Source organism: Rattus norvegicus, chromosome 8, assembly GCF_021556685.1.
Source record: "Rattus norvegicus strain SHRSP/BbbUtx chromosome 8, alternate assembly SHRSP_T2T, whole genome shotgun sequence".
Taxonomy (NCBI): Eukaryota; Metazoa; Chordata; class Mammalia; order Rodentia; family Muridae; genus Rattus; species Rattus norvegicus.
The window spans coordinates 84,665,287-84,691,618 of NC_141541.1; the positions used below are offsets into that span (position 1 = coordinate 84,665,287).

Genomic DNA, 26,332 nt, shown 5'->3' on the forward strand with positions numbered 1-26,332 from the left:
TTTCAGTTTCTCCCTCTTTTATCATGGAAATAAGAACATAATTCTTCTTTCTTGTTTGTATGCATAGCTGTTTTTCATCTACTGGTTTTAAAGTACTCTATTCCTCTCCGGGACTCTTCACATATCTTTCACTGTTTCTCTCCCTCATCCTCTCTCTATCTGTCATGTTCTGTCTACCTATTACACTATTCTCTGTTTTCATTATCTCCCCTTCTTCCTTCCCACTCCAGATACTTGCTCAGAGTTGTAGGGCACTTGTTGCCAATCTTAATGATCCCTGAGTTCAATCCCAGGGATCCATGTGGTAGAATAAGAAAACTGAATCCAAGTATCCTCCTTCCACACATAGGAGCTCACACAAAACAAATAAAGGCAAGAAAAGTTATTTTGAATTAATGTCACTTCAGATTTTGTTTGTTTTTAATCTAGCATCATTAAGAAGCATGCACTTTATTCCTCTCCTCAAAGTTCAGGGAGAAACCTGAGGAAGAAGAGGAAGAATGAGTATAAGAATCAGAGGGAAGCGGGTCACGCCCCGCAGCAGCTCTCTGCTCCCAAACCCCATGGGAGAGAGACCTCACCGCCTGATCAGGTGGGCACTCCTGAGGCTGCAGAGCGGAGGAGACCACCAACACTGCCCACCCCTGCCCACATCCCTGGCCCAAGAGGCAACTGTATAAGGCCTCTGGGTTCCCGTAGGGGAGGGCCCAGGAGCGGCAGGACCCCTGCGCCTGAAACACCGCCGGAACCTGAAGGAAACAGACCGGATAAACAGTTCTCTGCCCCCAAATCCCGTGGGAGGGAGAGCTAAACCTTCAGAGAGGCAGACACGCCTGGGAAACCAGAAGAGACTGCACTCTGTACACATCCAGACGCCAGAGGAAAACACCAAACGTCATCTGGAACCCTGGTGCACGGAGGCTCCCGGAAAGAGCGGCTCAGATCTTCCCGGTTGCTGCCGCCGCGGAGAGGACTTAGGCAGTACCCCACGAGCAAACTTGAGCTTTGGAACCACAGGAAGGACCAACTTTTCCCCTGCAAGAAACCTGCCTGGTGAACTCAAGACACAGGCCCACAGGAACAGCTGAAGACCTGTAGATAGGAAAAACTACACGCCCGAAAGCAGAACACTCTGTCCCCATAACTGGCTGAAAGAAAACAGGAAAACAGGTCTACAGCACTCCTGACACACAGGCTTATAGGACAGTCTAGCCACTGTCAGAAATAGCAGAACAAAGTAACACTAGAGATAATCTGATGGCGAGAGGCAAGCGCAGGAACCCAAGCAACAGAAACCAAGACTACATGGCATCATCAGAGCCCAATTCTCCCACCAAAATAAACATCGGGGCTGGGGATTTAGCTCAGTGGTAGAGCGCTTACCTAGGAAGCGCAAGGCCCTGGGTTCGGTCTCCAGCTCCGAAAAAAAAGAACCAAAAAAAAAAAAAAAAAAAACATGGAATATCCAAACAAACCAGAAAAGCAAGATCTAGTTTCAAAATCGTATTTGATCATGATGCTGGAGGACTTCAAGAAAGACGTGGAGAACTCCCTTAGAGAACAAGTAGAAGCCTACAGAGAGGAATCGCAAAAATTCCTGAAAGAATTCCAGGAAAACATAAATAAACAAGTAGAAACCCATAGAGAGGAGACACAAAAATCCCTGAAAGAATTCCAGGAAAACACAATCAAACAGTTGAAGGAATTAAAAATGGAAATAGAAGCAATCAAGAAAGAACACATGGAAACAAACCTGGACATAGAAAATCAAAAGAAAAGACAAGGAGCTGTAGATACAAGCTTCACCAACAGAATACAAGAGATGGAAGAGAGAATCTCGGGAGCAGAAGATTCCATAGAAATCATTGACTCAATTGTCAAAGATAATGTAAAGCAGAAAAAGCTACTGGTCCAAAACATACAGGAAATCCAGGACTTAATGAGAAGATCAAACCTAAGGATAATAGGTATAGAAGAGAGTGAAGACTCCCAGCTCAAAGGACCAGTAAATATCTACAACAAAATCATAGAAGAAAACTTCCCTAACCTAAAAAAAGAGATACCCATAGACATACAAGAAGCCTACAGAACTCCAAATAGATTGGACCAGAAAAGAAACACCTCCTGTCACATAATTGTCAAAACACCAAACGCACAAAATAAAGAAAGAATATTAAAAGCAGTAAGGGAAAAAGGTCAAGTAACATATAAAGGGAGACCTATCAGAATCACACCAGACTTCTCGCCAGAAACTATGAAGGCCAGAAGATCCTGGACTGATGTCATACAGACCCTAAGAGAACACAAATGCCAGCCCAGGTTACTGTATCCTGCAAAACTCTCAATTAACATAGATGGAGAAACCAAGATATTCCATGACAAAACCAAATTTACACAATATCTTTCTACAAATCCAGCACTACAAAGGATAATAAAGGGTAAAGCCCAACATAAGGAGGCAAGCTATACCCTAGAAGAAGCAAGAAACTAATCATCTTGGCAACAAAACAAAGAGAAGAAAAGCACACGAACATAACCTCACATCCAAATATGAATATAACAGGAAGCAATAATCACTATTCCTTAATATCTCTCAACATCAATGGCCTCAACTCCCCAATAAAAAGACATAGATTAACAAACTGGATATGCAACGAGGTCCCTGCATTCTGCTGCCTACAGGAAACACACCTCAGAGACAAAGACAGACACTACCTCAGAGTGAAAGGCTGGAAAACAACTTTCCAAGCAAATGGTCAGAAGAAGCAAGCTGGAGTAGCCATTCTAATAGCAAATAAAATCAATTTTCAATTAAAAGTCATCAAAAAAGATAAGGAAGGCCACTTCATATTCATCAAAGGAAAAATCCACCAAGATGAACTCTCAATCCTCATCTTCGGTTGGTTTATATACAAGTGTGCAATTTCTAGGCTTGAAAGTATAATGATGCTATCTGGTGCTGGATAGAGGAGCCTTATTTTTTATTATGGCAGCTTGCTATTTTTGTAACATGGTGATTTGGTTGAACACAATAAAGTACAGTAGTAACTGATCTCCCCTTCTTCCTGGATGAGTGAGGAGATGATTAAATGTTGATGTCAGCATCCTTGAGCATATTCAGATGAGCTTCTGCTTCTGTTGAAAAGGATGCTGTGTTTGATTGTGGTCCGAAGCTTTGAAGCACTACTTGGCATCTCCTTCCTTGGAGGTCTCACTGTTTAAACATAACAGATTTGATAGCTTGTTGGTAAGGTGAGGTCCAGCTTGTCTCCACTAGGTCATCTTCATGTGAATCCGGTGGTTATACGGTTTTGTTCTAGGGATATTTCATTTTTTAAATAACGGTTTTAGCTGACATTCATGGAGAGAATGAATCCTTAGAACTGTGCCACTAGTGAAAGGAAATCCTGTCTAGAGTATGTTTCTTTACAAAGCTGTGTCACACCATCCTTTGGGCTCTCTGCTGGAAAAGTAGAATCAAGTCTCAAATAATGCCTTTTAAATTGTATCCTCTAGTATTATAGATGTAGGACAGTACTGTATCATACCTCTGTGGATGTAAAATAGCTTGTACCTGCTTTATGACACGTAGTAGTGACCGTGCTTTATCAGAGCTGTTTTTAATGATGTTGCTCAGAATGTTTTCTTTCCAGATGATGATTGAGAAGCTAATTTAAAAAAAAATGGTGCCAGGTACCACAAGAGTAACATAACTGTGCTGTTTTCTCGGGTTTTGTTTTTTTCCTTTTTTTTTTTTTAATGGAGTGTGCTGGATGTCTCTACAGTTTTGTTCAGATGACTGCAGAACCTGGAAAAGCTGTTGCTGCTGTTGATGCATAACACACTGCTATTATTGGTCTATATATATATATATATATATATATATATATATATATATATATATATATATACAGATAAAAAAAAGATTACACGTCCTGGGAAACTTGGGTAGGGAGATGGTCCAAGTGGTGCACGAACAGAACATCACACCAACTTCTCCTTAAGTCTCTTCACCTCCTATACTAAAGTTTACCAGGATCCTTGACAATAAAGCTTTTCTGCTCTACCCGTAGCCCTGTGGGATGGGACTCTTCAGCACAGGAACCTTCTCTGTTTGCTGTATGTGTTGTGATGGATAAAGCTGTCCCAAGAGCTAATTATCCCAGGATCAAATGAGCAGGGCATGCAGTCCTACAAGGTGCAGAGAGCTCAACCAACAGCACCTTTCACACAAAGTCACATCCGCAAGTGAACAGGCAATTATAACAACAACTTATTCTCCCCCTGGTGTCTGACAAGCAAGCTGTACACCGTTTTCAGGATGCATTTTGATGACAGGACATTACAACATTAAAAAAACAAAACAAAACAAAACACAGGAATCTTATTAAAATCAAGTTGATGTGATTTGATCATGAGTTAAAGATTCCGATGCCCAGGTACTCTTTCTGTATTGATCTCCCAAACTTCATACATACTGTAGACTTTATATTTGTTTTTAAGTAAACTGTAGTCAATGTAATTACTGCATTGTATGATACCTTAAAAATATTTTAGTATTGTTCTTATCATTTCAGTCAACAGTTTTTAGAGGTATAAAGTGCAGGGTTTTGGGGATGGCTCAGCCAGCCTGTGGTGTGAGCATGAGGGGCTCACCCGTGAGGAGCCAGGCGTGATGCTCACATCTCCAATCCTAGCACGGGACACAGACAGGAGGATCCCTGAAGCTTGCTCACTGGCCAGCCTAGCTGAAGAATGAACTCCAGGTTCAGTGAAGAGATCCCCTCCTCCTCCCTAGACACCATTAGGATGCCTCCCACTCTCTCTGCTCTGGGGACACTGGACTGCCATGAAGCCGCCACTGTCCAGAGAGGCTCAGGGGATGAGCAGAGATCACGGTGGCTGTGATCATCAGTCTCTGCATCCAAGTTTATATGGGAGTTGGTCTAGCCTTCACCACAGGACAACTACGGACACCTGGGCTAGACCAAGGAGAAAGAGGTACTGTGAAAGCCTTCTGGTCCCTTTCTCAGAGCACGCATTGCCAGGGAGTTGAACAAGGTAATACAGAGGGAGCCATAACTTAGAAGCCCACAGTCATTACTGTATATGAAATAGGAAAAGAACGGGCCATAGCTGGGCTTGCTATCAGTCATGTAGAGAGAACACTCCTTGTCATTTAAAAAAATGAAGTTTACAAATATATAACTGATCAAAGAAAAAATATACATACCTGAGAAATTTTAGCAATATATCATATATAAAACAAATGCAAATAAAATTTTAACTTATGCTTTGTAAGTTAAATGCAACTAAGAATCTTATATCTATCAGATTTGGAAAAATTAAAAATATATTTTAAGCCAAAAAAAAAAGAATCAGAGGAAATAGAGGACTGCTTTCCTCTAATTCTTGAGTGTGTGAACGGGTGGGTCTCTTATTCTTGTGCTTTCCCTTGGGATCTTTTCCATCTGTAGGTTTGTTTTGTCCAACTTCATTGTGAGAGCTTTTGTTTGCTCTTACTATATTTTATTTTGTTATATTTTCTTTTTATCTTTTAGAATCCTATTCTTTTCTAATGAGATATAGGAAGGGAGTGTATCTAGATGAGAGGGGAGGTGCCTATTGGCATACAGACAATTCCACTAGGCTCCTCCCTAGAACTTGGCGACAGACACTTAGCAATGGCAACCAGGCGCCAGCTAGCCAGGCATCCAGCTTAGAAGAAGATTGTTCTTCCTATCCCACTCTCTCTCCCTTTCTCCACACTCTCTCTTTCTCTCTCACCACATGTTCCCAGCCTTTCCCTCTCTTCCTCTCTCTCTTCTTTCTCTCTCTGTCCTTGTCTGCCCTCCCTTTTCTCTGTCTCTACCCCTTTCCAGGTCCCTGCTTCCTTCCCCTTCTTCCCCATAATAAATCTTTATACTAGGCCTCTCACATGGCACGATTCATCAGGGGGACAGCATAGCATGGGCCCAGCATGCTACTCTCCCCCCTCCCCATTATACTGTGTTAAAACATAGCAGTAGAAAAGAACTGGGGGGTGGATAGAGGGAGGGAAACTGAACAGGATATATTGTATGAGAAAATGATCTATTTTAATTAAAAAGGAAAAACATATTCTCATATAATTCTGCAAAATACCAATCTTGATATACTATAATGGAATCTAGGTGAGCATATCTCTTTTTGCTTCCTGACAGGAAAATTACACACAGGTTGGGTGTATCTGAATGGATCTTGTCAAGTGGCCTTTGGTTTCAAAGGGTCAAATAATAAAAGCAACTCTAAACAAACCAATAAAATGCATTTTAATTTTTGAACTAATATTTATACTAACATTATTTGTGAATACTATGAACTATAATTTGTCCTAAACATTTATGTTTCATCATCGTTTATGTTTCATCATTTGTTTGTGTTTCATCATATTGCAGATTGCCTATGATGTAGAAGTTATTACTTTTATGACTAGAGAGAAGGCTGAGTCAGTAAGATGCCTGCCGTGCAAGCTTGAGGGTCTGAGTTTGGGTACCAGCATCTAAGTCAAAATGAGAATAGTGGAATCCGCCCATAACCCCTGGACTTAGGGGGCTATGGAGTTTTGGAAATGGCAGATACCTGGAGCTAACGACCAGCCAATTTGGCCAATTTGATGAATGCCAAGGTGAGTAAGAGTTTTTTAAAAAACAAAACAAAACACCTGAAGAAGAGCCTTGAGTTGGATCTCTGACATCCTACACACACACACACACACACACACACACACACACACACACACACACTCACACACACACACACACACTCAAACATGTCATGCATAAACATGTGTACCCACATACGCATACATACGTATACACACATTCAAATATGTCATGCATAAATATATGTACCCACATATGCATACATACGTAAATACACACACTCAAATATGTTATGCATAAACATGTGTACCCACATACACATACATACATATATACATACATACATACACACATACATACACACAGATACACACACACATACACACACATTCAAGCACACAAAAAACCTGTTTTTACTAGTATTATTGATGGTCACACGAATACAGAAGATGTATTTTTCCAAGGTCACAAACAAGGTTAGCTCTTCAGCTCATGATAATAATCACTGTAGAACATCGCTTCTGTTTATAAAGTAACATTAATCAATTAGCATTAAAATGTCTGATCATGTTTCTCTCTATATTTATTAAGGTTTTCTAAACAACCAAATAAATTAACTATTTCTGCAGATATTTTGACAGTTTAGGAACAAAGAGTACTCCGTACAAACGTGTTATATATAGAAATATTGATAGATTTATAGAGACAACTATTTCAGCTTCACATCTAGCATTTGAATTTTATCCAGTTATTTTATATTTATAGTGTCTATGTTTTGTTAGTATATTCTCAAACTTATAGAAGTTTATGACCTTGGGTTGTACGTCTAATCCTGGCATAATTCCCCTTTTGTCATATTTTCCTCTTAAAAATTACTTTGCCTAGTTAACACTAACTATATTTTTTTGTACATGCCATACCTAGAGTATCTTTGTTCAGAATTTCAGTTTAAATTTTTTATTAATTTAAATATTCTTGTTACAAATGACTGGTATCTCGAATCTTAGTATTTGGCTTTATTATAATAATATACATTTGTTCTACGCTTTTGTTTACATTTTCTTACTCTTGGTGGTTTCTTCAAATTACATTTTAATATTTGGTTTTATTTGTTTCATTACATGTCTTTGTGTAACAATGTGCATAAATGCACATCTTAGGGAAGACCAGCGCCATCAGACTCCTAGAGCTGGAATTGCTGCCATTATCAGTTAACATGTGGGTTCTGGGAACTGCATTTGGGTCTTCTCAAAGAGCTCTTAACAGCCGCACCATCTCTCTCCATCCCCTTGAATTCTATGGCTCTAATTATCCACCCGTCTGACAAGTCTCCTGAACTATCACTCCTTCCTGTCAAGGATCAACGTGTATTTTAAACACTTGTAGAAATGTGTTACTGCAGAAGGCTTGGTTTCCCAGAGAATACCTATGTAGCTTTTCTCCCCAAATCTTGCTTGAAGTACCAGCTAGGCACTTTGTACTGTAGCCTCCTCGAGTGTTGAAGCTGTCACTCACTCTTCTCAGAAAGGCCCTGCGAAGTACAAACACAGCTATCCTGTTTCATTCAGTCTCTTCCTCCTCCCTTTTTTTTCTTTTTTACTGTAATTGTGCATAACAGATGCAGTTTCAACGGCACTGGGATGGATGGTCTCCAGCCTGAGAACTTTCAGGCTGTAATTGGAATCCTAGGCCTGTATCCTCTGCAGGCTGTAAAGTGATGCCTTTTCCAATCTAAGGAGTGGAATCCTCAGTCCCACCCTGCAGCATGTGAAGGCACATCCTCTCCTCTGGACCCTCTGTATTACAAAAGGGAGGAAGATGCACAAACTCCAGCTTCCATAAGCCACTCACTCAACTTTGTGTTCTGCATGTAAAGTGAATCCCACCAGTAAATACTGAATTTCAGTTTGAAACTGTGAATGTGGGTATCAAAATTTGTCGCTCTATTTCTCATCTTTGCCTTCTCTTTCTTTTAGATCCTGGCTTTAGCAGTAATTAGTGGTATTTTAAACAATAATCTTCCTGGAAAATTTCTTTTAGATCTACTGTCTCAAATTGTCAACCTTTGATATATTATGATTCAGAGACCACAGACCCATAGTTTCTTTTCCCACTTAGATGCAAAATCTAAGAAGGATTTAAGGATTATAGGATAGGCTACATAGTGTAGTGTGTTACAGCATGTCAGCAGACAGGTGTGGCCTATTGAGAGACAGCAACTGAGGGAAATGGTGCCCTGCTAAAGAGCTTCAGAGACTAGACCTGGGGACGGGTTTTTGATGTAAGAGGCTTTGGGGTAAGAATTCAAGAAAGGAAGAAATGTGTCTGATTTTCTTTTATTGATAGTAATATACCTACATACTCCTAAGAAGGTGTGGAAGAAGGGGAAAGGGAGAGAGAGGAGAAAAGGAAAGGGGGGTGGAAGGGAGAAAGAGATACAGAGACAAGAGAAAGACAGAAGCACAGAGACATGGAGACATGCGGACACACACACACACACACACACACACAGAGAGAGAGAGAGAGAGAGAGAGAGAGAGAGAGAGAGAGAGAGAGAGAGAGAGAGAGAGACCTCTCTGATGTCTATCTTCAGGTCTCAAATTCACAGGTGACAGGGTGACAGAACTACTAATGCCTGCTTCAGGATGTGAATTTTCCTTGTCAGTCCTTTGGTTGTTTGCCATTTATTTCATAGCTCGAGTCTCAAATTTTCTTTTGATGTCCATCAGTTTTTACATGCCCAGTGCCATTTCCTGTGAGAGCCCATTTTCTCTTTAAATGATGTGCAACTCCTGGCAAGAGGGTTCCCTCTTCTTCTCAATGGGAATGTATTACTTCAGCCCAGATCAACCTTCCTTCCATCTGCTTGTAAACCCAAAGATGTGTTTCTATCCAGAACAAGACATTTGTTTATTTTTTAAACTTAACTTTATATTTTAACTTAAAATATTCTTTGCCTTGTGTAGATATGGGTAAGAATTGAATCCTTTTGATCATAAACATTTTCAAATAGTGTCTAGCTAAATAGAAAACACTGTAATTTTTTCAGTACTCACTATTCTAATTTTAGTTTGATGTCCTGATAAAACACTGTAGCCAATGCAATTTGGAGAGAAAAGGGAATATTTGGCTCACATTTCCAGGTTATCATTCATTGTAAAGAGCACTCAGGGAAGACACAAGGCTAGAATTTAAAGCCTAAGGAGGAATGCCATTTGCTGGATCACTCTCTGGCTTGCTTTCGGACTCACATTCTGCTAGCTTTCCTATACAATCCAGGACCACCTGCCTGGGGATCATACTTCTCATAGTCAGCCAAGCCCTTCTGCACCAATTAAGCCAATCACAACAATGCATCACAAATATGTCCATGGAGCAACCTGATAGACAACTGCTCCAAGATGTTTTTAAAGTAATTCTAGGCTATGTGACGTTTACAGCAGTGAGTTCTACCAAGGATTTCTGGAGAGATGGCTCAATGGTTAAGAGGACTTGATGCTTTTCCAGAGGACCCAAGTTTGGTTTCCACCACCCACATTAGGTGTCTTACAACCATCTATAACTCCAGCTTGAGGAGATACAGTGCCCGCTTCTGACCTCTATTGGCACCCATACTCAGGTGCCACGCACACACAGACATACACATATATGTAAAAATAGAAATGTCTTTAAAATAATGCTTGGTGGGTCATTAGCCTCATCTAACTTTGTTCCTAACCCTTAAAAACTAAGTGAAATAAAGTACTGAGTGGAAATCCTTCACCTCCTTAGTTAATAAGGAACCAATTTTTAAAGGGGCTACATTTGGGAGGCACTGAGCTAGGCAGCGACTGGCACACAAATCGTTTGAATATAACATGGTCCCTCTTTGCAAATAACAATATCTTAATAGGAACAAAAAGGCCCAGTTTTACATTGACTTGAGAAGAAAACTGGTACTATAAGGCACGTAAGGGACACTAAAGAGACTGAAGAATCAGTAACATTAAAAAGACAATTATACTTATTTCAAATATGTTTACCTTTTAACTTTAAGAACATTGTATCTGTATTAGTTTCTTGCCTTGTTGCTTTCTTTTCCTGATAGGGATATGAAAGGCATAACATAAGGGAGAAGGGGCTTATGGGGCATAAAGTTCAAGATTACTGTCTATTATGGTGGAGGAAGCCAAGATGACAAGAGTTGAAGTAGCTGGAAACACCCTCAGGAATGGAGATCAATGAGTGTGTGTTGTTCCTCAGCCCGTTTTATCCAAAATGTAGTTTAGGAGGAGAGCCATGAAATGGTGTCATCACAGTGGATGGATCTTTCCGTATCAGTTAACAAAGCTAAGGCAGTTTCCTAGAGACCCTTCACTCAGATTATTCAAGCTGACAATTAACGGTAATCTTCAAAATGACTGAGATGTATATCAAGACTTGGAGAAAACATCAAGACTTGTGAGAGAACTAAAGAGGCATAAAATCTCAAAAACAGTTTTTGGAAAATTTTTCTGAATAAAAGTTATCTTTGTGCACTATTGTAGTGTATTTGATTAGTAGAGCACAACTGGGTGTCCCAAGATAAATAATTCCAGGTGGCTCACACTTCAGCTGAGGCATGGAGGAAAATAACCTTTCCCATCCTCAGAGAAATTCGGGTTTGACAGCTCTTACCCATACATGGCTTTATCTTTGAGACGGAGACCCTAGATATGCATTTGTTATTTTTCCATATTTAAAAAGTTAAAGTCTTGTATCTGTGATATAGGTTTAGTAACTCTAAGAAAAATTATTTCCTGAAACTACATGCATATAAGTACATTTATATCGTCTCCCTCGGTTTTGCTTAACACCCATGTCTTGAATTTTCTAGTATTTTTAAATTCCTGGCTTTCTAAATGACTTTCTTCTTTCTTTCTTTCTTTCTTTCTTTCTTTCTTTCTTTCTTTCTTTCTTTCTTTCTTTCCTTCTTTCTTTCTTTAAACTGTCACTTTAGTGCCAAATACAATCTTAAAAAACAACATAGCATGAAGAGGAGGCAAATAAAGAAATAGAGGTAATAAGGAAAACTATTGGAAGAAAGTAAAGAGCTGAAGGGCGATGATTACATATACCATTAGCCATGGGATTTTGTATATTTACAAAGGTGGGATGGAGCAGGCTACAGATTTACTTGCTATCCATCCTTCCAGCCCTAGTAATGATTCTCTAGAGTGCTATTATGGTGTATAAACACACACACACACACACACACACACACACACCACACACACACACAAAACACACACACACACACACACACACACACACACACACACACCTCCTCTGCAATAGACAGCAGATCTGCCTGTGGTTAATACAAGGATGAATTCAAAATACTGAAGAGCAAAAAAATATTGCTAACACCCATGGAAAACCTTCCAAAGAGACCATTTTCTGTGATAGGTCTTGAGATGACAAAGGGCAGAAATAAGTTCTCTGAGTTTTTTGTATCTATGAGTCTTAGTCAGGATTTCTATTCCTGCACAAACATCATGACCAAGAAGGAAATTGGAGAGGAAGGTGTTTGTTCAGCTTACACTTTCCACATTGCTGTTTATCACCAAGGGAAGTCAGAACTGGAACTCAAGCAGGTCAGGAAGCAGGAGCCATGGAGGTAGGGGCCATGGAGGAATGCTACTTACTGACTTGCTTTCTCTGGCTTGCTCAGCTTGCTTTCTTATAGAACCCAAGACTATCAGCCCAGGGATGGCACCACCCTCAAGGGGCCCTCCTACCCTTGATCGCTAATTGAGAAAATGCCTTACAGCTGGATCTCATGGAGGCATTTTCTCAGGGGAGGCTCCCTTCTCTGTGATAACTCCAGCTTGTGTCAAGTTGACACACAAAACCAGCCAGAACACTATGGTTAGCTTCTAAAAGTCTATCTGGAAGTCCATTGCTAATAAAGCCCCAGGTGACCCCATCTGATAGTGTTGGGAAGTTTAATTTTGACATTTCATGTTGAAAATTTATAGCAGGAAGAACTTCTATGAATCTGGATTTAAGGCTAGAATGTGGCCATGTTATTAGAGAGGAACAGAGCTGCATAATTTAGGTCATGTGATGGTGAGAGTATGTTGAAATTTCCAGAACATTAAGAAACCAAACAATGAATGGGCTAGAAATGCATCCTTCCTAGGCATCCAATAGCAAATGCTCTAAATGACTAAAGGAATTGTTGTCCCCTTGAGGCATAGATAGATACAAATTGAGAGGGAGAGGAGAGGAAGAGAAAATATCTACTCAGCCAACAGAAACCAAGAAAAAGCTGGTCTGACTATTAAAATATTTGATAGAAAAGATATCAAACAAAAACATCTAGGAAATATTAAGACCATTACATATTTAAAAGTAAACAAATGCAAATCTTTATGCATTGAATCTCAGGAATCCTAATTTTTTCATAAGACAAACATTAAAAGGTCTGGTTAAGACATCAGCTAAATCTTGCTATAATAATTACAGTAATGGCCAGAGACATTCACTAGACTTCCTATTTATTATTAGATAAGTCTTCTAAACTCAAAAACTAAAAAAGAAAATTTACAACGTAACTCAGCTGGACTTAATAGATACTTATAGCATATTCTATTCAACATGTAGGGAATGTACATTATTCATAATGGCCCATAGAACCCTCCTGAAAACTAATTATACTATAGGCTTCTAAGACAGTGTTTACAAGTACAAAAGAATGAAAAAAATACGTTAGAGGAATGAAAGTAGAAATCAACATTAGAGGACCTATAGTGTGCAAGTTAACCCTGTCCACTTGAGATTTATCAGCTCCCCTTATGTGCTGTCTGTGACAGTGTTTCTATCAGGTTAAATGAGAGTGGGAGAGAGCCACTCCAGTGTGGACAGCATCATTCTGTCAGCGCAGGACCTGAGCTTAACAGAAAAGACAAAAGAATGGGCTGGAACAACAGTACCATGGTTGAGAGTGCTTAGAAGAAAACTTCCCTAACCTAAAGAAAAAGATGCCCATGAACATTCGAGAAGCCTACAGAACTCCAAACAGATTAGACCAGAAAGGAAATTCCTCCCATCACATTATAGTCAAAACACCAAATGCACAAAACAAAGAAAGAATATTAAAAGCAGTAAGGAAAAAAGGTCAAGTAACATATAAAGGCAGACCTATCAGGATTGTACCAGACTTCTCAACAGAAACTATGAAAGCTAGATGATCCTGGACAGATGCCATACAGACCCTAAAAGAACACAAATGCCAGCCCAGAATACTATATCCAGCAAAATTCTCAATTAACATAGATGGAGAAACCAAAATATTCCATGACAAAACCAAATTTACACAATATCTTTCCACAAATCCAGCCCTACAAAGGATAATAAATGGAAAACTCCGACACAAGGAGAGAAACTACACCCTAGAAAAAGCAAGAAAGTAATCTTGCAAGAAACCCAAAATAAGATAGTCACACAGACATAATTCTACTTCTAACATCAAAAATAGCAGAAAGCAATAATCACTAATCCTTAATACTCTTAAAATCAATGGACTCAATTCACTAATAAAAAGACATAGACTAACCGACTGGATAAGTAAACAGGATGCAGCTTTTTTGCTGCATAGAAGAAATGCACCTCAATGACAAAGACAGACACTACCTCAGAGTAAAAGGCTGGGAAAATTCTTTTCCAAGCAAATGGTCTGAAGCAACAAGCTGGAATAGCCATTCTAGTATCAAATAAAATCAACTTCCAACCAAAAGTGATCAAAAAGGATAAGGAAGTACACTTCATAATCTTTGAAGGAAAAATCTTCCAAGAAGAACTCTCAATTCTGAACATCCATGCTGCAAATGCAAGGGCACCCACATTCATAAAAGAAACTTTACTAAAGCTCAAAGCATACATTGCACCACACACAATAATAGTAGGCAACTTGAACATACCCTGTCATAAATGGACAGATCATGGAAACAGAAACTAAACAGAGACACAGAGAAACTAACAGAAGTTATGAACCAAATGCATTTAACAGACATCTATAGAACATTTCATCATATATATATATGTGTATATATATATATATATATATATATATATATATATACCTTCTTCTCAGCACCTCATGTTACCTTCTCCAAAATTGACCATATAATTGGTCACAAAACAGGCCTCAATGGATACAAGTAGATTAAAATAATCCTATGCATCCTATCACATCACCACAGACTAAGGCTGGTCTTCAATAACAACAAAAAGAACAGAAAGCCCACATACACATGGAAGCTGAACAATGCTCTACTCAATGACGACTTGGTCAAGGAAGAAATAACGAAAGAAATTAAAGACTTTTTTAGAATTTAATGAAAAAAATGAAGGCACAACATACCCAAAATTATGGGATACAATGAAAGCAGTGCTAAGGGGAAAACTCATAGCTCTGACTGCCTGAAAAAAGAAATTGGAGAGAGCATACACTAACAGCTTGACAGCACACTTGAAAGCTCTAGAACAAAAAGAAGCAAATTCACCCAAGAGGAGTAGATGGCAGAAAATAATCAAACTCACAGCTGAAATCAACCAAGTAGAAACAAAGAGAACTATAAAAAAATCAACAAAACCAGGAGCTGTCTCTTTAAGAAAATCAACAAGATATATAAACTCTTATCCAGACTAACCAGAGGGTAGAGAGACAGTATCCAAATTAACAAAATCAGAAATGAAAAGGGAGATATAACTACAGAAATTGAGGAAATTAAAAAATATCAAAAAGATCCTACTATAAAAGCCTATACTCAACAAAACTGGAAAATCTGGAGGAAATGGACACTTTTCTAGACAGATACCAGGTACCAAAGTTAAATCAGGATCAGATAAACCATCTAAACTGTCCCATAACCCCTAAAGAAATAGAAGCAGTCATTAAAGGTCTCCCAATCAAAAAAAGCCTAGGACCAGATAGGTTTAGTGCAGAATTCCATCAGCCCTTCAAAGAAGACCTAATGCTCTTAAAATTATTTCACAAAATAGAAACAGAGGGAACACTAACCAATTTGTTCTTTGAAGCCACAATTACACTTATACCTAAACCATCCAAAGACCCTACAAAGAAAGAGAACTTCAGACCAATTTCCCTTATGAATATCAATGCAAAAATACTCAATAAAATTCTTGCAAACTGAATCCAAGAACACATCAAAGCAATCATCCATCATGATTAAGTAGGCTTCATCGCAGGGATGCAAGGATGGTTCAATATATGGAAATCCATCAATGTAATCCATTATGTAAAAAACTCAAAGAAAAAATACACATGATTATCTCATTAGATGCTGAGAAAGCATTTGACAAAATTCAACACCCCTTCAAGATAAAAGTCTTGCAAAGATCAGGATTTCAAGACCCATACCTAAACATAATAAAAGCAATATACAGCAAATTAGTAACCAATGTTAAATTAAATCGAGAGAAACTTGAAGCAATCCCACTAAAATCAGGGACTAGACAAGGCTGCCCACTCTCTCCCTACCAATTCAACATAGTACTTGAAGTGCTAGCCAGAGCAATTAGAAAACAAAAGGAGGTCAAAGGATACAAATTGGAAAGGAAGAAGTCAAAATATCACTACTTGCAGTTGATATGATAGTGTACTTAAATGACCCCAAAAGTTCCACCAGAGAACTACTAAGTCTGATACATAACTTCAGTAAAGTGGCTGAATATAAAATTAACTCAACAAATCAGTAGTCTTCCTCTACTTAAAGGATAAACAGACTGAGAAAGAAATTAGGGAAATGATATTCTTCACAACAGCCACAAATAATGTAAAATATCTTGGTGTAACTCTAACTAAGCAAGTGAAAGATCTGTATGACAAGAACTTCAAGTCTCTGAAGAAAGAAATTGAAGAAGATCTCAGAAGATAGAAAGATCTCCCATGCTCATGGATTTTCAGGATTAATATAGTAAAGATGGCCATCTTGCCAAAGTGATCTCCAGATGCAAATGCAATCCCCATCAAACTTCCAACACAATTCTTCATAGAATTAGAAAGAACAATTTGAAAATTCATTTGCAAAAGCAAAAGTCCAGGATACTGAAAACTATTGTCAATAATAAAAGAACTTCTGGGGGAATCACCATTCCTGACCTCAAGCTGTGTTACAGAGAAATAGTCATAAAAATTGCATAGTATTGTTATAGAGTCAGGCAGGTAGATCAATGGAATAGAATTGAAGACCCAGAAATGAATACACACATTTATGGTATCTTGATCTTTGACAAAGGAGCTCAAACTCTCCAATGGAAAAAAAGAGAGCATCTTCAACAAATGGTGCTGGTTCAACTGGAGGTCAGCATGTAGAAGAATGCAAATTGACCCATTTTTATCTCCTTGTCCAAAGTTGAAGTTCAAGTGGATCAAAGACCTCCACATAAAACCAGATACACTGAAACTAATAGAAGAGAAAGTGGGGAAGCCTTGAAAACATAGGCACAGGGAATATTTCCTGAACAGAATGTCAATGGCAAATTGCAAAGCTTCTGTAAGGACAAAGACACTGTCAATGGGACAAAAATGGCAAACAACAACATTGGGAAAAGGTCTTTTCCAATCCTACCTCCAATAGAGGGCTAATATCTAATATATACAAAGAACTCAAGAAGTTAGACTCCAGAGAGCCAAATAGCCCTATTCAAAAAATGGGGTACACAACCAGAGCTTCCAGGGACTAAACCACTACTCAAAGACTATACATGGACTGACCCATGGCTTCAACTGCAAATGTAGCAGAGGTTGGCCTTCTTGGATACCAGTGTAAGGAGAAGCCCTTGGTCCTGCCAAGATTGGACCCTCAGTGCAAGGGAATGTCGGGGTGGTGGTAGTAAGGGGGAATGGATTGGTGGGGAAATCACCTTTATGGGAGAGAGGAAGGGAGGAGATAGGGGGCTTATGGACAGGAAACCAGGAAAGGCAATAATATTTGAAATGTAAATAAATAAATATGTCCAATAAAAAATTAAATTTTTTACATTTAAAAAATGGGGTACAGAGCTAAGCAAAAAATTTGCATACTGAATTGCTGAGAAGCACCTAAAGAAATGTTTAACATCCTTAGTCATCAGGGAAATGTAAATCAAAACAACCCTGAGATTCCACCTCACACCAGTCAGAATGGCTAAGATCAAGAAATCAAGTGACAGTAGATGTTGGTGAAGATCTGGAGAAAGAGGAACACTTCTCCGTTGTTAGTGGGATTTCAAGCTGGTACAACTACTCTGGAAATCAATTCCTCTGAAAATTGGACATAGTACTACCTGAGGTCCCAGCCATACCACTCCTGTGCATATACCCAAATGATGCTCTAACATATAAAAAGGACACATGCTCCACTATGTTCATAGCAGCCTTATTTATAATAGCTTGAAGCTGGAAAGAACCCAGATCTCTTTCAACAGAGAAATGGATGCAGAAAATGTGGTACATCTACACAATGGAGTACTACTCAGCTATTAAAAGCAATGACTACATGAAATTCTTAGGCAAATGGAGGGAATTAGAAAATATCATCTTAGGGTTGGGGATTTAGCTCAGTGATAGAGCGCTTGCCTAGCAAGCGCAAGGCCCTGGGTTCGGTCCCCAGCTCAAAAAAAAAAAAAAAAAAAAAAAAAGAAAATATCATCTTGAGTGAGGTAACCCAGTCACAAAAGAACACACATGGCATGCACTTACTGATAAGTGGATATTAGTTCAAACTCTTGGAACAGCTAAGAAAAAAGTCACAGATCATATGAAGCTCAAGAAGAAGGAAGACCAAAATGAGGATGCTCCATTACTTTTTAGAAGGGAGAACAAAATACTTACAGGAGGAAATACAGGGACTAAGAGTGAAGCAGGGACTGAAGAAAATATCATCCAGAGACTGCCCCACCTGGAGTTCCATCCCATATGAAGCCACCAAACCCAATCACTATTGCTGATGCTAAGAAGTGCTTGCTGACAGGAGCCAGATATGGGTGTCTCCTGAGAGGCTTTGCCAGAGCCCTACTGATACAGATGAGGATGGTTGCAGCTAACCATTGGACTGAACAAGGGGACCCCAGTGGAGGAGTTAGAGAAAAGACTGAAGGAGTTGAAGGTGTTTGCAACCCCATAGGAAGAACAATATCAACCAACCAGGTCCCACCAGAACTTCCAGGAACTAAACCACCAACCAATGAGTACACATGGAGGGACCCATGACTCTAGCCACATATGTAGCAGAAGATTGCATTGTTCAGCATCAGTAGGAAGAAAAGCCCTTGGCCTTGTGAAGGCTTTTATCCCCAGTGTAGGGTAATGCCAGGGCGTTGAGGATGGAGTGGGTGAGTGGGAGTGGGAGCATCCTCATAGATGCTTGGGGAGAGCCAGGTGATATATGAGACAGGGAAAGGGTATAACATTTAAAGTGCCAATACATAAAATAGCCGAGAAAAATAAAAATTAAAAAAGAACTGATTAGTGCTCTTAACCACTTGGGTGGGGAGTGCTTCTTAGTCTCCCAGATACCAGAGTTATACCTCCATATCAGGTGGCTCATAATTACATTTAACAAGCTCCAGGAGATCTAGTGCCCCTCTCCCATAGAAAACCACATGTATGGTATATATTTATATGTATGCACACAAAACAATTAAAAACTTCTGAAAAAGAAAAAGGAACCTGAGCACCAACTTTTCCCTCTCTGCTCGGGGTCTGCCGATAACACTGTAGTAATTCATCCCAGCCATCAGTGACTGGATCTTCTTCAACCACAAGTTAAAATATAACATTTTCTTTTATGTTGCTTTGTATCAACACAGCAGTGAGAAAAATAGTGAATATATACAGAAGCAATACAAGTGACTGGAAATCAAGCAATATACTTTAGAAAGAACTGTGGGCCATAGTTGAAGGGCCAGGGAGGACATTCTAAAAACCCTAAACGCATAGAAAATAATGGTATAACTTTCTCAGGTGTCTGGGATTTGGCTTATACAGTTTTAAGAGGAAAGTTGCCAACTGTTAAGTACTGCCATTAAAAAGTCAGAAAGACATGAAAGAGATATTCTAATGATGTGCCACAAGGTCCCAGAAAACAGAAACAAGCTTACTGCAAATACAACAGAGAGCAAGAACTGTTAAAGACTGGGAGGAAGTTTTAATGAAATGGAAATCAAATGAATAATGCACAGAATTTGTCCAGGAGTTAATTATCTGAAGAGATAAATGAATTTGACAAACCCCTAGGCATACTAATTACAAGATAAGAGAAGGGACCAAAATAGAAAAGATTAAAAATGAAGAGAATTGCTCTAACAGGCTCTAGTAAAATGCCAAGATTCATTCGAGAAGAAATATCTTTCAAACTTACTTATATCTCTTTAAAAAAAAACAAAAATCAGTAAGGAATGGATAAATCTCTAAACACATCTGCCCTCCTGAAATTAAATCAAGAAGATGTTAACAGCTCAAATAGGTTCACAACAGGCAGGGCATTCCCACTGGACAGATAATCAAATGTCACAACATAAAGGGAATGGCAAGACCCGATGAAGTCACTGTTTACCTTCAGAAAAGAAGAAAAGTAATGCTTCTTAAACCTGTTCCACAGGAGCTAACCTTTACAAGGGATGGGTCACCTGATGTAATCCCAAATGGTCGGCCCAAACACATATATGTGTGAGCAACACTGAGTGAACTCAGCATGTTTTAGTTATAAATTTACATACACACAAATGTGACAATAATAATTGAAGAAGAGGTCATGAATTTAAAGACTGGAAAGGAAGGAAATGGTGGAAATTCAGTGCTCACAAATGAATTTCACAAACAAATAAATTAAAATGAAGGAATATGTACAAAATAACCATTTCACAAAATAGAAAGAGAAGGAACCCTTTTAAACTAACTGTTCAAAGTCAGTGTTGTTACCAAACCAAAGATTGATGAGGGCACAACAAAAAAACAAAACCTATATAACCAATGTCCCTGATAAACACAGATGAAGAGCTTCAGAATAAAATACCTGGAAATTGAACTCAAGTACACGTTATGATTGCACTTCACCAACATGTTGGGTTCATCCCAGAGATGCAAGGTTGGTTTAACATATATCAATGGGACAATGTAGTACAGCATATAATTAGAATAAAGTGCAGAAATCACATAGCCATCTCGATGAATACAGGAAGACCTTTGATGAAATGTAATGTGCCTTTATGATAAAAGTTCTAAAGAAATTAAGTATTGTTAAAATGCACTGCAGGTGTCAAAAGTACACTGAAAAAAAAGCTTCTTCAACAAATGCTGCTGTGACAATGGATATGTATATGGAAATATAAATGTAAAGATTACATATTACTTATGAGGGACCCACAGCCAATATTACACTAAATGAGGAATACTGTGTATTCTTTCTACACACTCTCCACTCTAATTTCATAAGGTGACCCAAATCTTATCTACATAATAAAAGGCATAAATAAAAAGGGATGTAAAGAGGAAAGGAAATTTTAAATGACCTTGGCAAATGACATGATCATTTCCTTAAAAGATGCTACCACATCTCTGATATTTGATAACCGCTTTCATCTAAGTAGAATAAGAAATCATTAAATAATAATCAGTAACTTTTCTACAAATCAATAATGCATTTTCAGCAAGAGGATTAATAAAAATTAATAATAAATAAATACTAAATAAATTAATAATTAATTAATAAATAAATACTAAAAATCAATAATAACAGCAGACAAGCAAACCTTTCCAAATCAGACAATCAAAAATGTATCTGATTATCAAGGACAATGGCATATATGTGGTCCCTAGAACTTATGTACAGAAATAAATTAAATCAATATATGAATAAATAAACAAATATACAAGCAAGGCATCCAGGAATAAACCTTGTAGTGAGAATTTTAGTTTCTTTAAAAACAAATACTCTAAGAATCTCTTTTCTTTTTAATTCCAGACATGGAAGATGGGCTGCCTCAGATTTCCCATAGCAACTGACTGTGATTTGCCTAGGGCTCTAACAGAGGTGTGATTCTGACAGCTGTGCATGTGTGACATTTGGAATTCTGGGGACTCTTCAGAGGGTGTATAAATGCTAGAGCCCTGAGAGAGTGGGTTGTGGTTGTTTGTTTGAAGGTTGCTGTTGATTGCTGTTGGTTGCAGCTTGTCAAAGAGTTGTGTACAAAGAGATGAGATGAAGAAATCAGATATCCTGATGGTGAAGATCAAACTTGCCCCAAAGAACTTGATGCCCCTAATCAGCAGGAAGTAGTGTGATGACATCATTTTCCCCTTTCTGACTCCTGATTTTATTCTGGGATGTCTTTCTCTTTCTCTCCTGTATATCCTTTTTTCTTTTTTTAATCTGGTGTTGGGGGTAGGGAGGTTGGAGAAGTTGAAAGAAAAAGGAGCCTACAAAGTAGTCAAAGTTCGACTACAAGACCTAGCAATGAAAGATGACTAAAATGAACTTATTACAGAGCTGAGTAAAGTACTTGAATAGAACACTATATGCCTGAAGCACCTTTGATGATGTTCACGGATAGGTAGACTATCACGAAATTTTCCATAATACAGAAATAATCAACAGATCCAATGTAATCTCCACTGACATTCTTCATAGAATTATAAAAATATCCTCAAGTTTATATAGATGAAACGCTTCAAAAATACAAAACAATGTTGGAACTCACATACACACACACACATTATGTATATATATATACACACACATATAAACATATATATATATATATTTATCTCAAATTATACTGTAGTGATGGTGAAAACCAGTTGCTTGCACAAAAACAGACCTTCAGACCAATGAAAAATGGGACACACACATAATTCAGTACAACTTTGACTAATTGACTAATTTTTGGCAAAGGTGTCAAAAGGATACTGAAAAAAAGACAACTTCTTCAATAAATGCTGCTGTCACAGTGGATATTTATATGGAAATTATTTCCATATATCAAATTCTGAAAAACATTTTATAATAGGTGAAACAGCTTAGCCAAGTCCTCAAACTCTCAAATTTCTAGAGCAAAAGAGGGCAAACATTTCATGCTATAAGCATGAACAAAGAGTTCTTAAAACAAATAAATAGGACTACATGGAATTCAAATCTTCTGACAACAAAGGAAACAACCACAAAAATAAGAGATAGAATGGGAGAAAATTGTCTTAATTATACATTTGATGGAATTAACATATATATGTACATAAATACGATGTCATCATATACATATATATGTACACACAGACACTCACATTTATCAGCAATAATTAAACACTAGCAAAACAGATCCTCTGGTTCTCAAAAGAAGAAACACAAATAACCAATAAACCTGTGAAAAGGTGTTTGTATCATTGGCCATGAGGGAAATGCAGATGAAAACTACTTTGATATCTTATCTTACCCACTAAGAATTTTTGTCACCAAGGAAACAAACAACAAATCTTAGTAAGGATATAGGAAAACAGTAACTCTATCTTCTGATATGAATGTAAACTGGTGCCACTGGTGTAGAGATTTGTATGAAGATTCCTCGAATATCTAAAAATAGAATGAACAGAAGACACTGCTATGTCTTTCCTGGACATGTGTACAGAGGTCTATTGGTCCTATCATGGACATACTAGCAGTTCCAAGTTTATTTCTTGGGAATAAACTGCAAAGTGTTTCTTCCTCTTCCTTTCTCTTTTTTCTTGAGCCTAGATTCATTTGCTCTGGAATGTGTAACTTGCTCTCTTCAGGAGACAAGGAGAACCTAATAGAGTTGGATAGTACTAGGCTGGTGTGTGGTCCTGGTGCTTTGGAGAGCAGGACAAAGGTGAACTTAGAGAAAAGTGGAACAGGTGAACAAGCAGAATCAGATGAAGAGTACAGAACCAGAGGCTGTCTCACAAGTTCTCCTCTGTTACACTCCCGGTGCATTTGCATTGGCTGGAATGGAAGGTAGGTGTCTAACATGTGACTGTGTTTTGCTCCCTCAACATTCTCATCACGGAGAACCTCCTCTTTGAACTTCATTGCAAAATGGCTTTTTTCCTCTAGGGAAGTCAAATAATCTTTGATTATAACTCCTTATCAATCAGATGCTTACCCTTGTAAATAAAATTAAATGTTCTGAATAGGAATGGATTTTAAGAATTTAAATCATTTTTTACTAGATTCTGAAGTCCTTGAGAAAAAGCTGGGTAAAAAAAGAGTCAATTGTGGATCTGCCAAATCTAGACGCTGGATTGTTTTCACATTAAAAAAAAAAGAGTCAATTAACAGTATAGTTTAAAAGTTTAATATTTTAGAGAAAGCTAACTCATGCGTTTGCAGACTATAATAATCATTTGAAAACTAATGGGGTTATTATTCTAAGTCACAAGCAGAGGAAAATTCTGACTCAGACAAAAGCTTTGATTTTTTACTTCTATAAATGTGTGGTTTTATATAACTTCTATGAAATATTTGTGTGTTTAATATTAACCTTTATTGTAGTACCTCCTCTTAGAAATAATATTAAAAATCTTTTATATCATAATTATCCCTGGTTATATAAACTTATTGGAAAAATATTTTGGTCATCAAGTACTGCACCAGGGTTAATTCAATCCTTAACTGCAAAGATTTGACAATAATTATGAGCAAATATCCAATTTATGTATTGAACGACAACATAATTTTTCACATGGTACAACAAGACAACATGGATGCGATTATTTTACCTAAAAATTACATAATTTAACCTTCACATTGGGAGACATATAATCACATTTTTATATGAAAAAGATCTTCATGAAGACACAGTACAATCAAGCATAAAGATATAATTATTTTAAGTAAATAACTATTGAACAACTGGCATGCTGATACATACATACATGGATACAATAATAAAAACATATTTCATGAAAAACCCAGATTTTTCTAACTCCAAAGTCTATAAAGAAAATTTAAAAGAATAGAAATACGTGGCAAGTTGGGGGAGTCTTCTGTCCCCCTTTTCAATAGCAGAAGAGCGTAGAAAAGCATTCCCTTTGAACTTCGAGAACTAACAGTGATTTTCAGGTTTATGTTGTTTTCTTCTGTGCATAAAATGATGGAGAGGATGTTAAATGAATACTCTCCTACTTATATAATGATCCTAAAATTCCCATTAGTTTGCCTCAAGCAATGTGGAAACTATTTGAAAATAATCTAATGGAATTTACGCTTTTGCCTATGACAGGATGTAGAAGAGTGAGAGCTGTTGAAAGTTAAGTCCCACTGAAAGGTTTCCAATTGTAAGGACTAGCCATGTTTCTTGAAATGCAGTTAATTCCTGTTACAATTCACAGCTAATGCAAGCCTGATATTGTTACAATGTATCAAAGTACTAATAGCCCTCATTTCAATTATGATTAGTAACAACTCTAGACACATTCAGATTGTCACTTATAAACATAGTTAATTATTCTTCCTGAATTAATGTACACTGGGGTGAACCGGGGTAGTACTGTGCCTAACATTTTTACACTGAACTTATCAATAGTTTATAACAGCTTAATTATTCCACATTGTGGAAAATTTAGAAATCATGTTTTTTTCCCCCTCTCATAAACTTGGGTTAATATTTAACCCCAAAGGAATGAACTCAAAATATTACGGTTTTCATGACATTATAAAAATCCATAAATCATTCATCTCAAATATATTTGGTAAAATTATTACACCATCTTATTAGTGACAAAACTAATGACGTTGACATCTCACATTGAAGGCTTGAAATACAAAGGAAATAAAGGTCGGTCAATGTCCAATGTTCAGTATAGCTCAGTTCCAAAGCAAAACCTTCCTATGACGTCTTCTAATTTGTGTCATTAGTACATAATGAAGTAGTTAAGCACCCCAACAACATTGATATGATTTGGGGCCTCCTGTTTTATTTTCTAATCATTTGTACTATGAAGGTCACCACATTAATCCAAATCTCTCCAGATTCATGGGCCCTAATGCTGAGAAGTACACACAGGGTTCATGGTTCTATCCCCAGTTCATCATTTATGTATGTGTTTTACTTATCAGTTTTCTTCCAGGCAATAATTATTCTTGAACATGAATGGCTTCCACGAAACAGAAACTTCAGTAAATAAAACCTCAAGTCATCCGGGTTACGCATAAAGCGCATAAGTGCCTTAAAGTCCATCTTCTTTAACATCACACTAAGAACACAGTGGCAATTTTTTTGTAAACCATTATCTCTTTGAGAAGACATGGGTGAGATTCCATAAGGATGCTCAGGTCTCTTCCCTCAGACCTCCAGCCAGGTGGACAGGAGTGAAGATGGCACTCCCTGTTGTAGATACCTGTGCAGTAAAAAACTTTATTTCACATGGGCTAATAACTTGAGGCCAGGAGACACCATTTAGAGTAGTGGTTCTCAATGCTAAAGTGCTTTGTAATCACCCATAGGATTTGTAAGTGCCTACATTCCTGGGTACCCAAAGGATTCAGGTTCAGTAAGTTTGGGGTACATGTTTAATATTAATATTTGCAAATCGCAGATGTTGCTGGTTGCAGAGACCACACTGCACTGAGAATCACTAATTTAGAACACGGAAATTCTGACTTCTGATAGGCCATATCAATACCACCTCTTCTCTCTCTCTCTCTCTC

General features: G+C 37.9%; 1 protein-coding gene across 2 annotated transcripts in view; it reads right to left on the bottom strand.

Annotated features, from left to right (window-relative positions):
• Positions 1–24,317: 24,317 nt before the first annotated feature.
• Hcrtr2 (hypocretin receptor 2) overlaps positions 24,318–26,332 on the bottom strand; it is a 116,143-nt gene continuing 114,128 nt past the window's right edge. Inside the window, 1 exon segment of one of the 2 annotated variants that reach the window (NM_013074.2) lies at positions 24,318–26,022. In NM_013074.2, the coding sequence (NP_037206.1) occupies positions 25,968–26,022 (55 nt within the window). In that variant the 3' untranslated portion in view covers positions 24,318–25,967. 2 annotated transcript variants of the gene reach the window in all.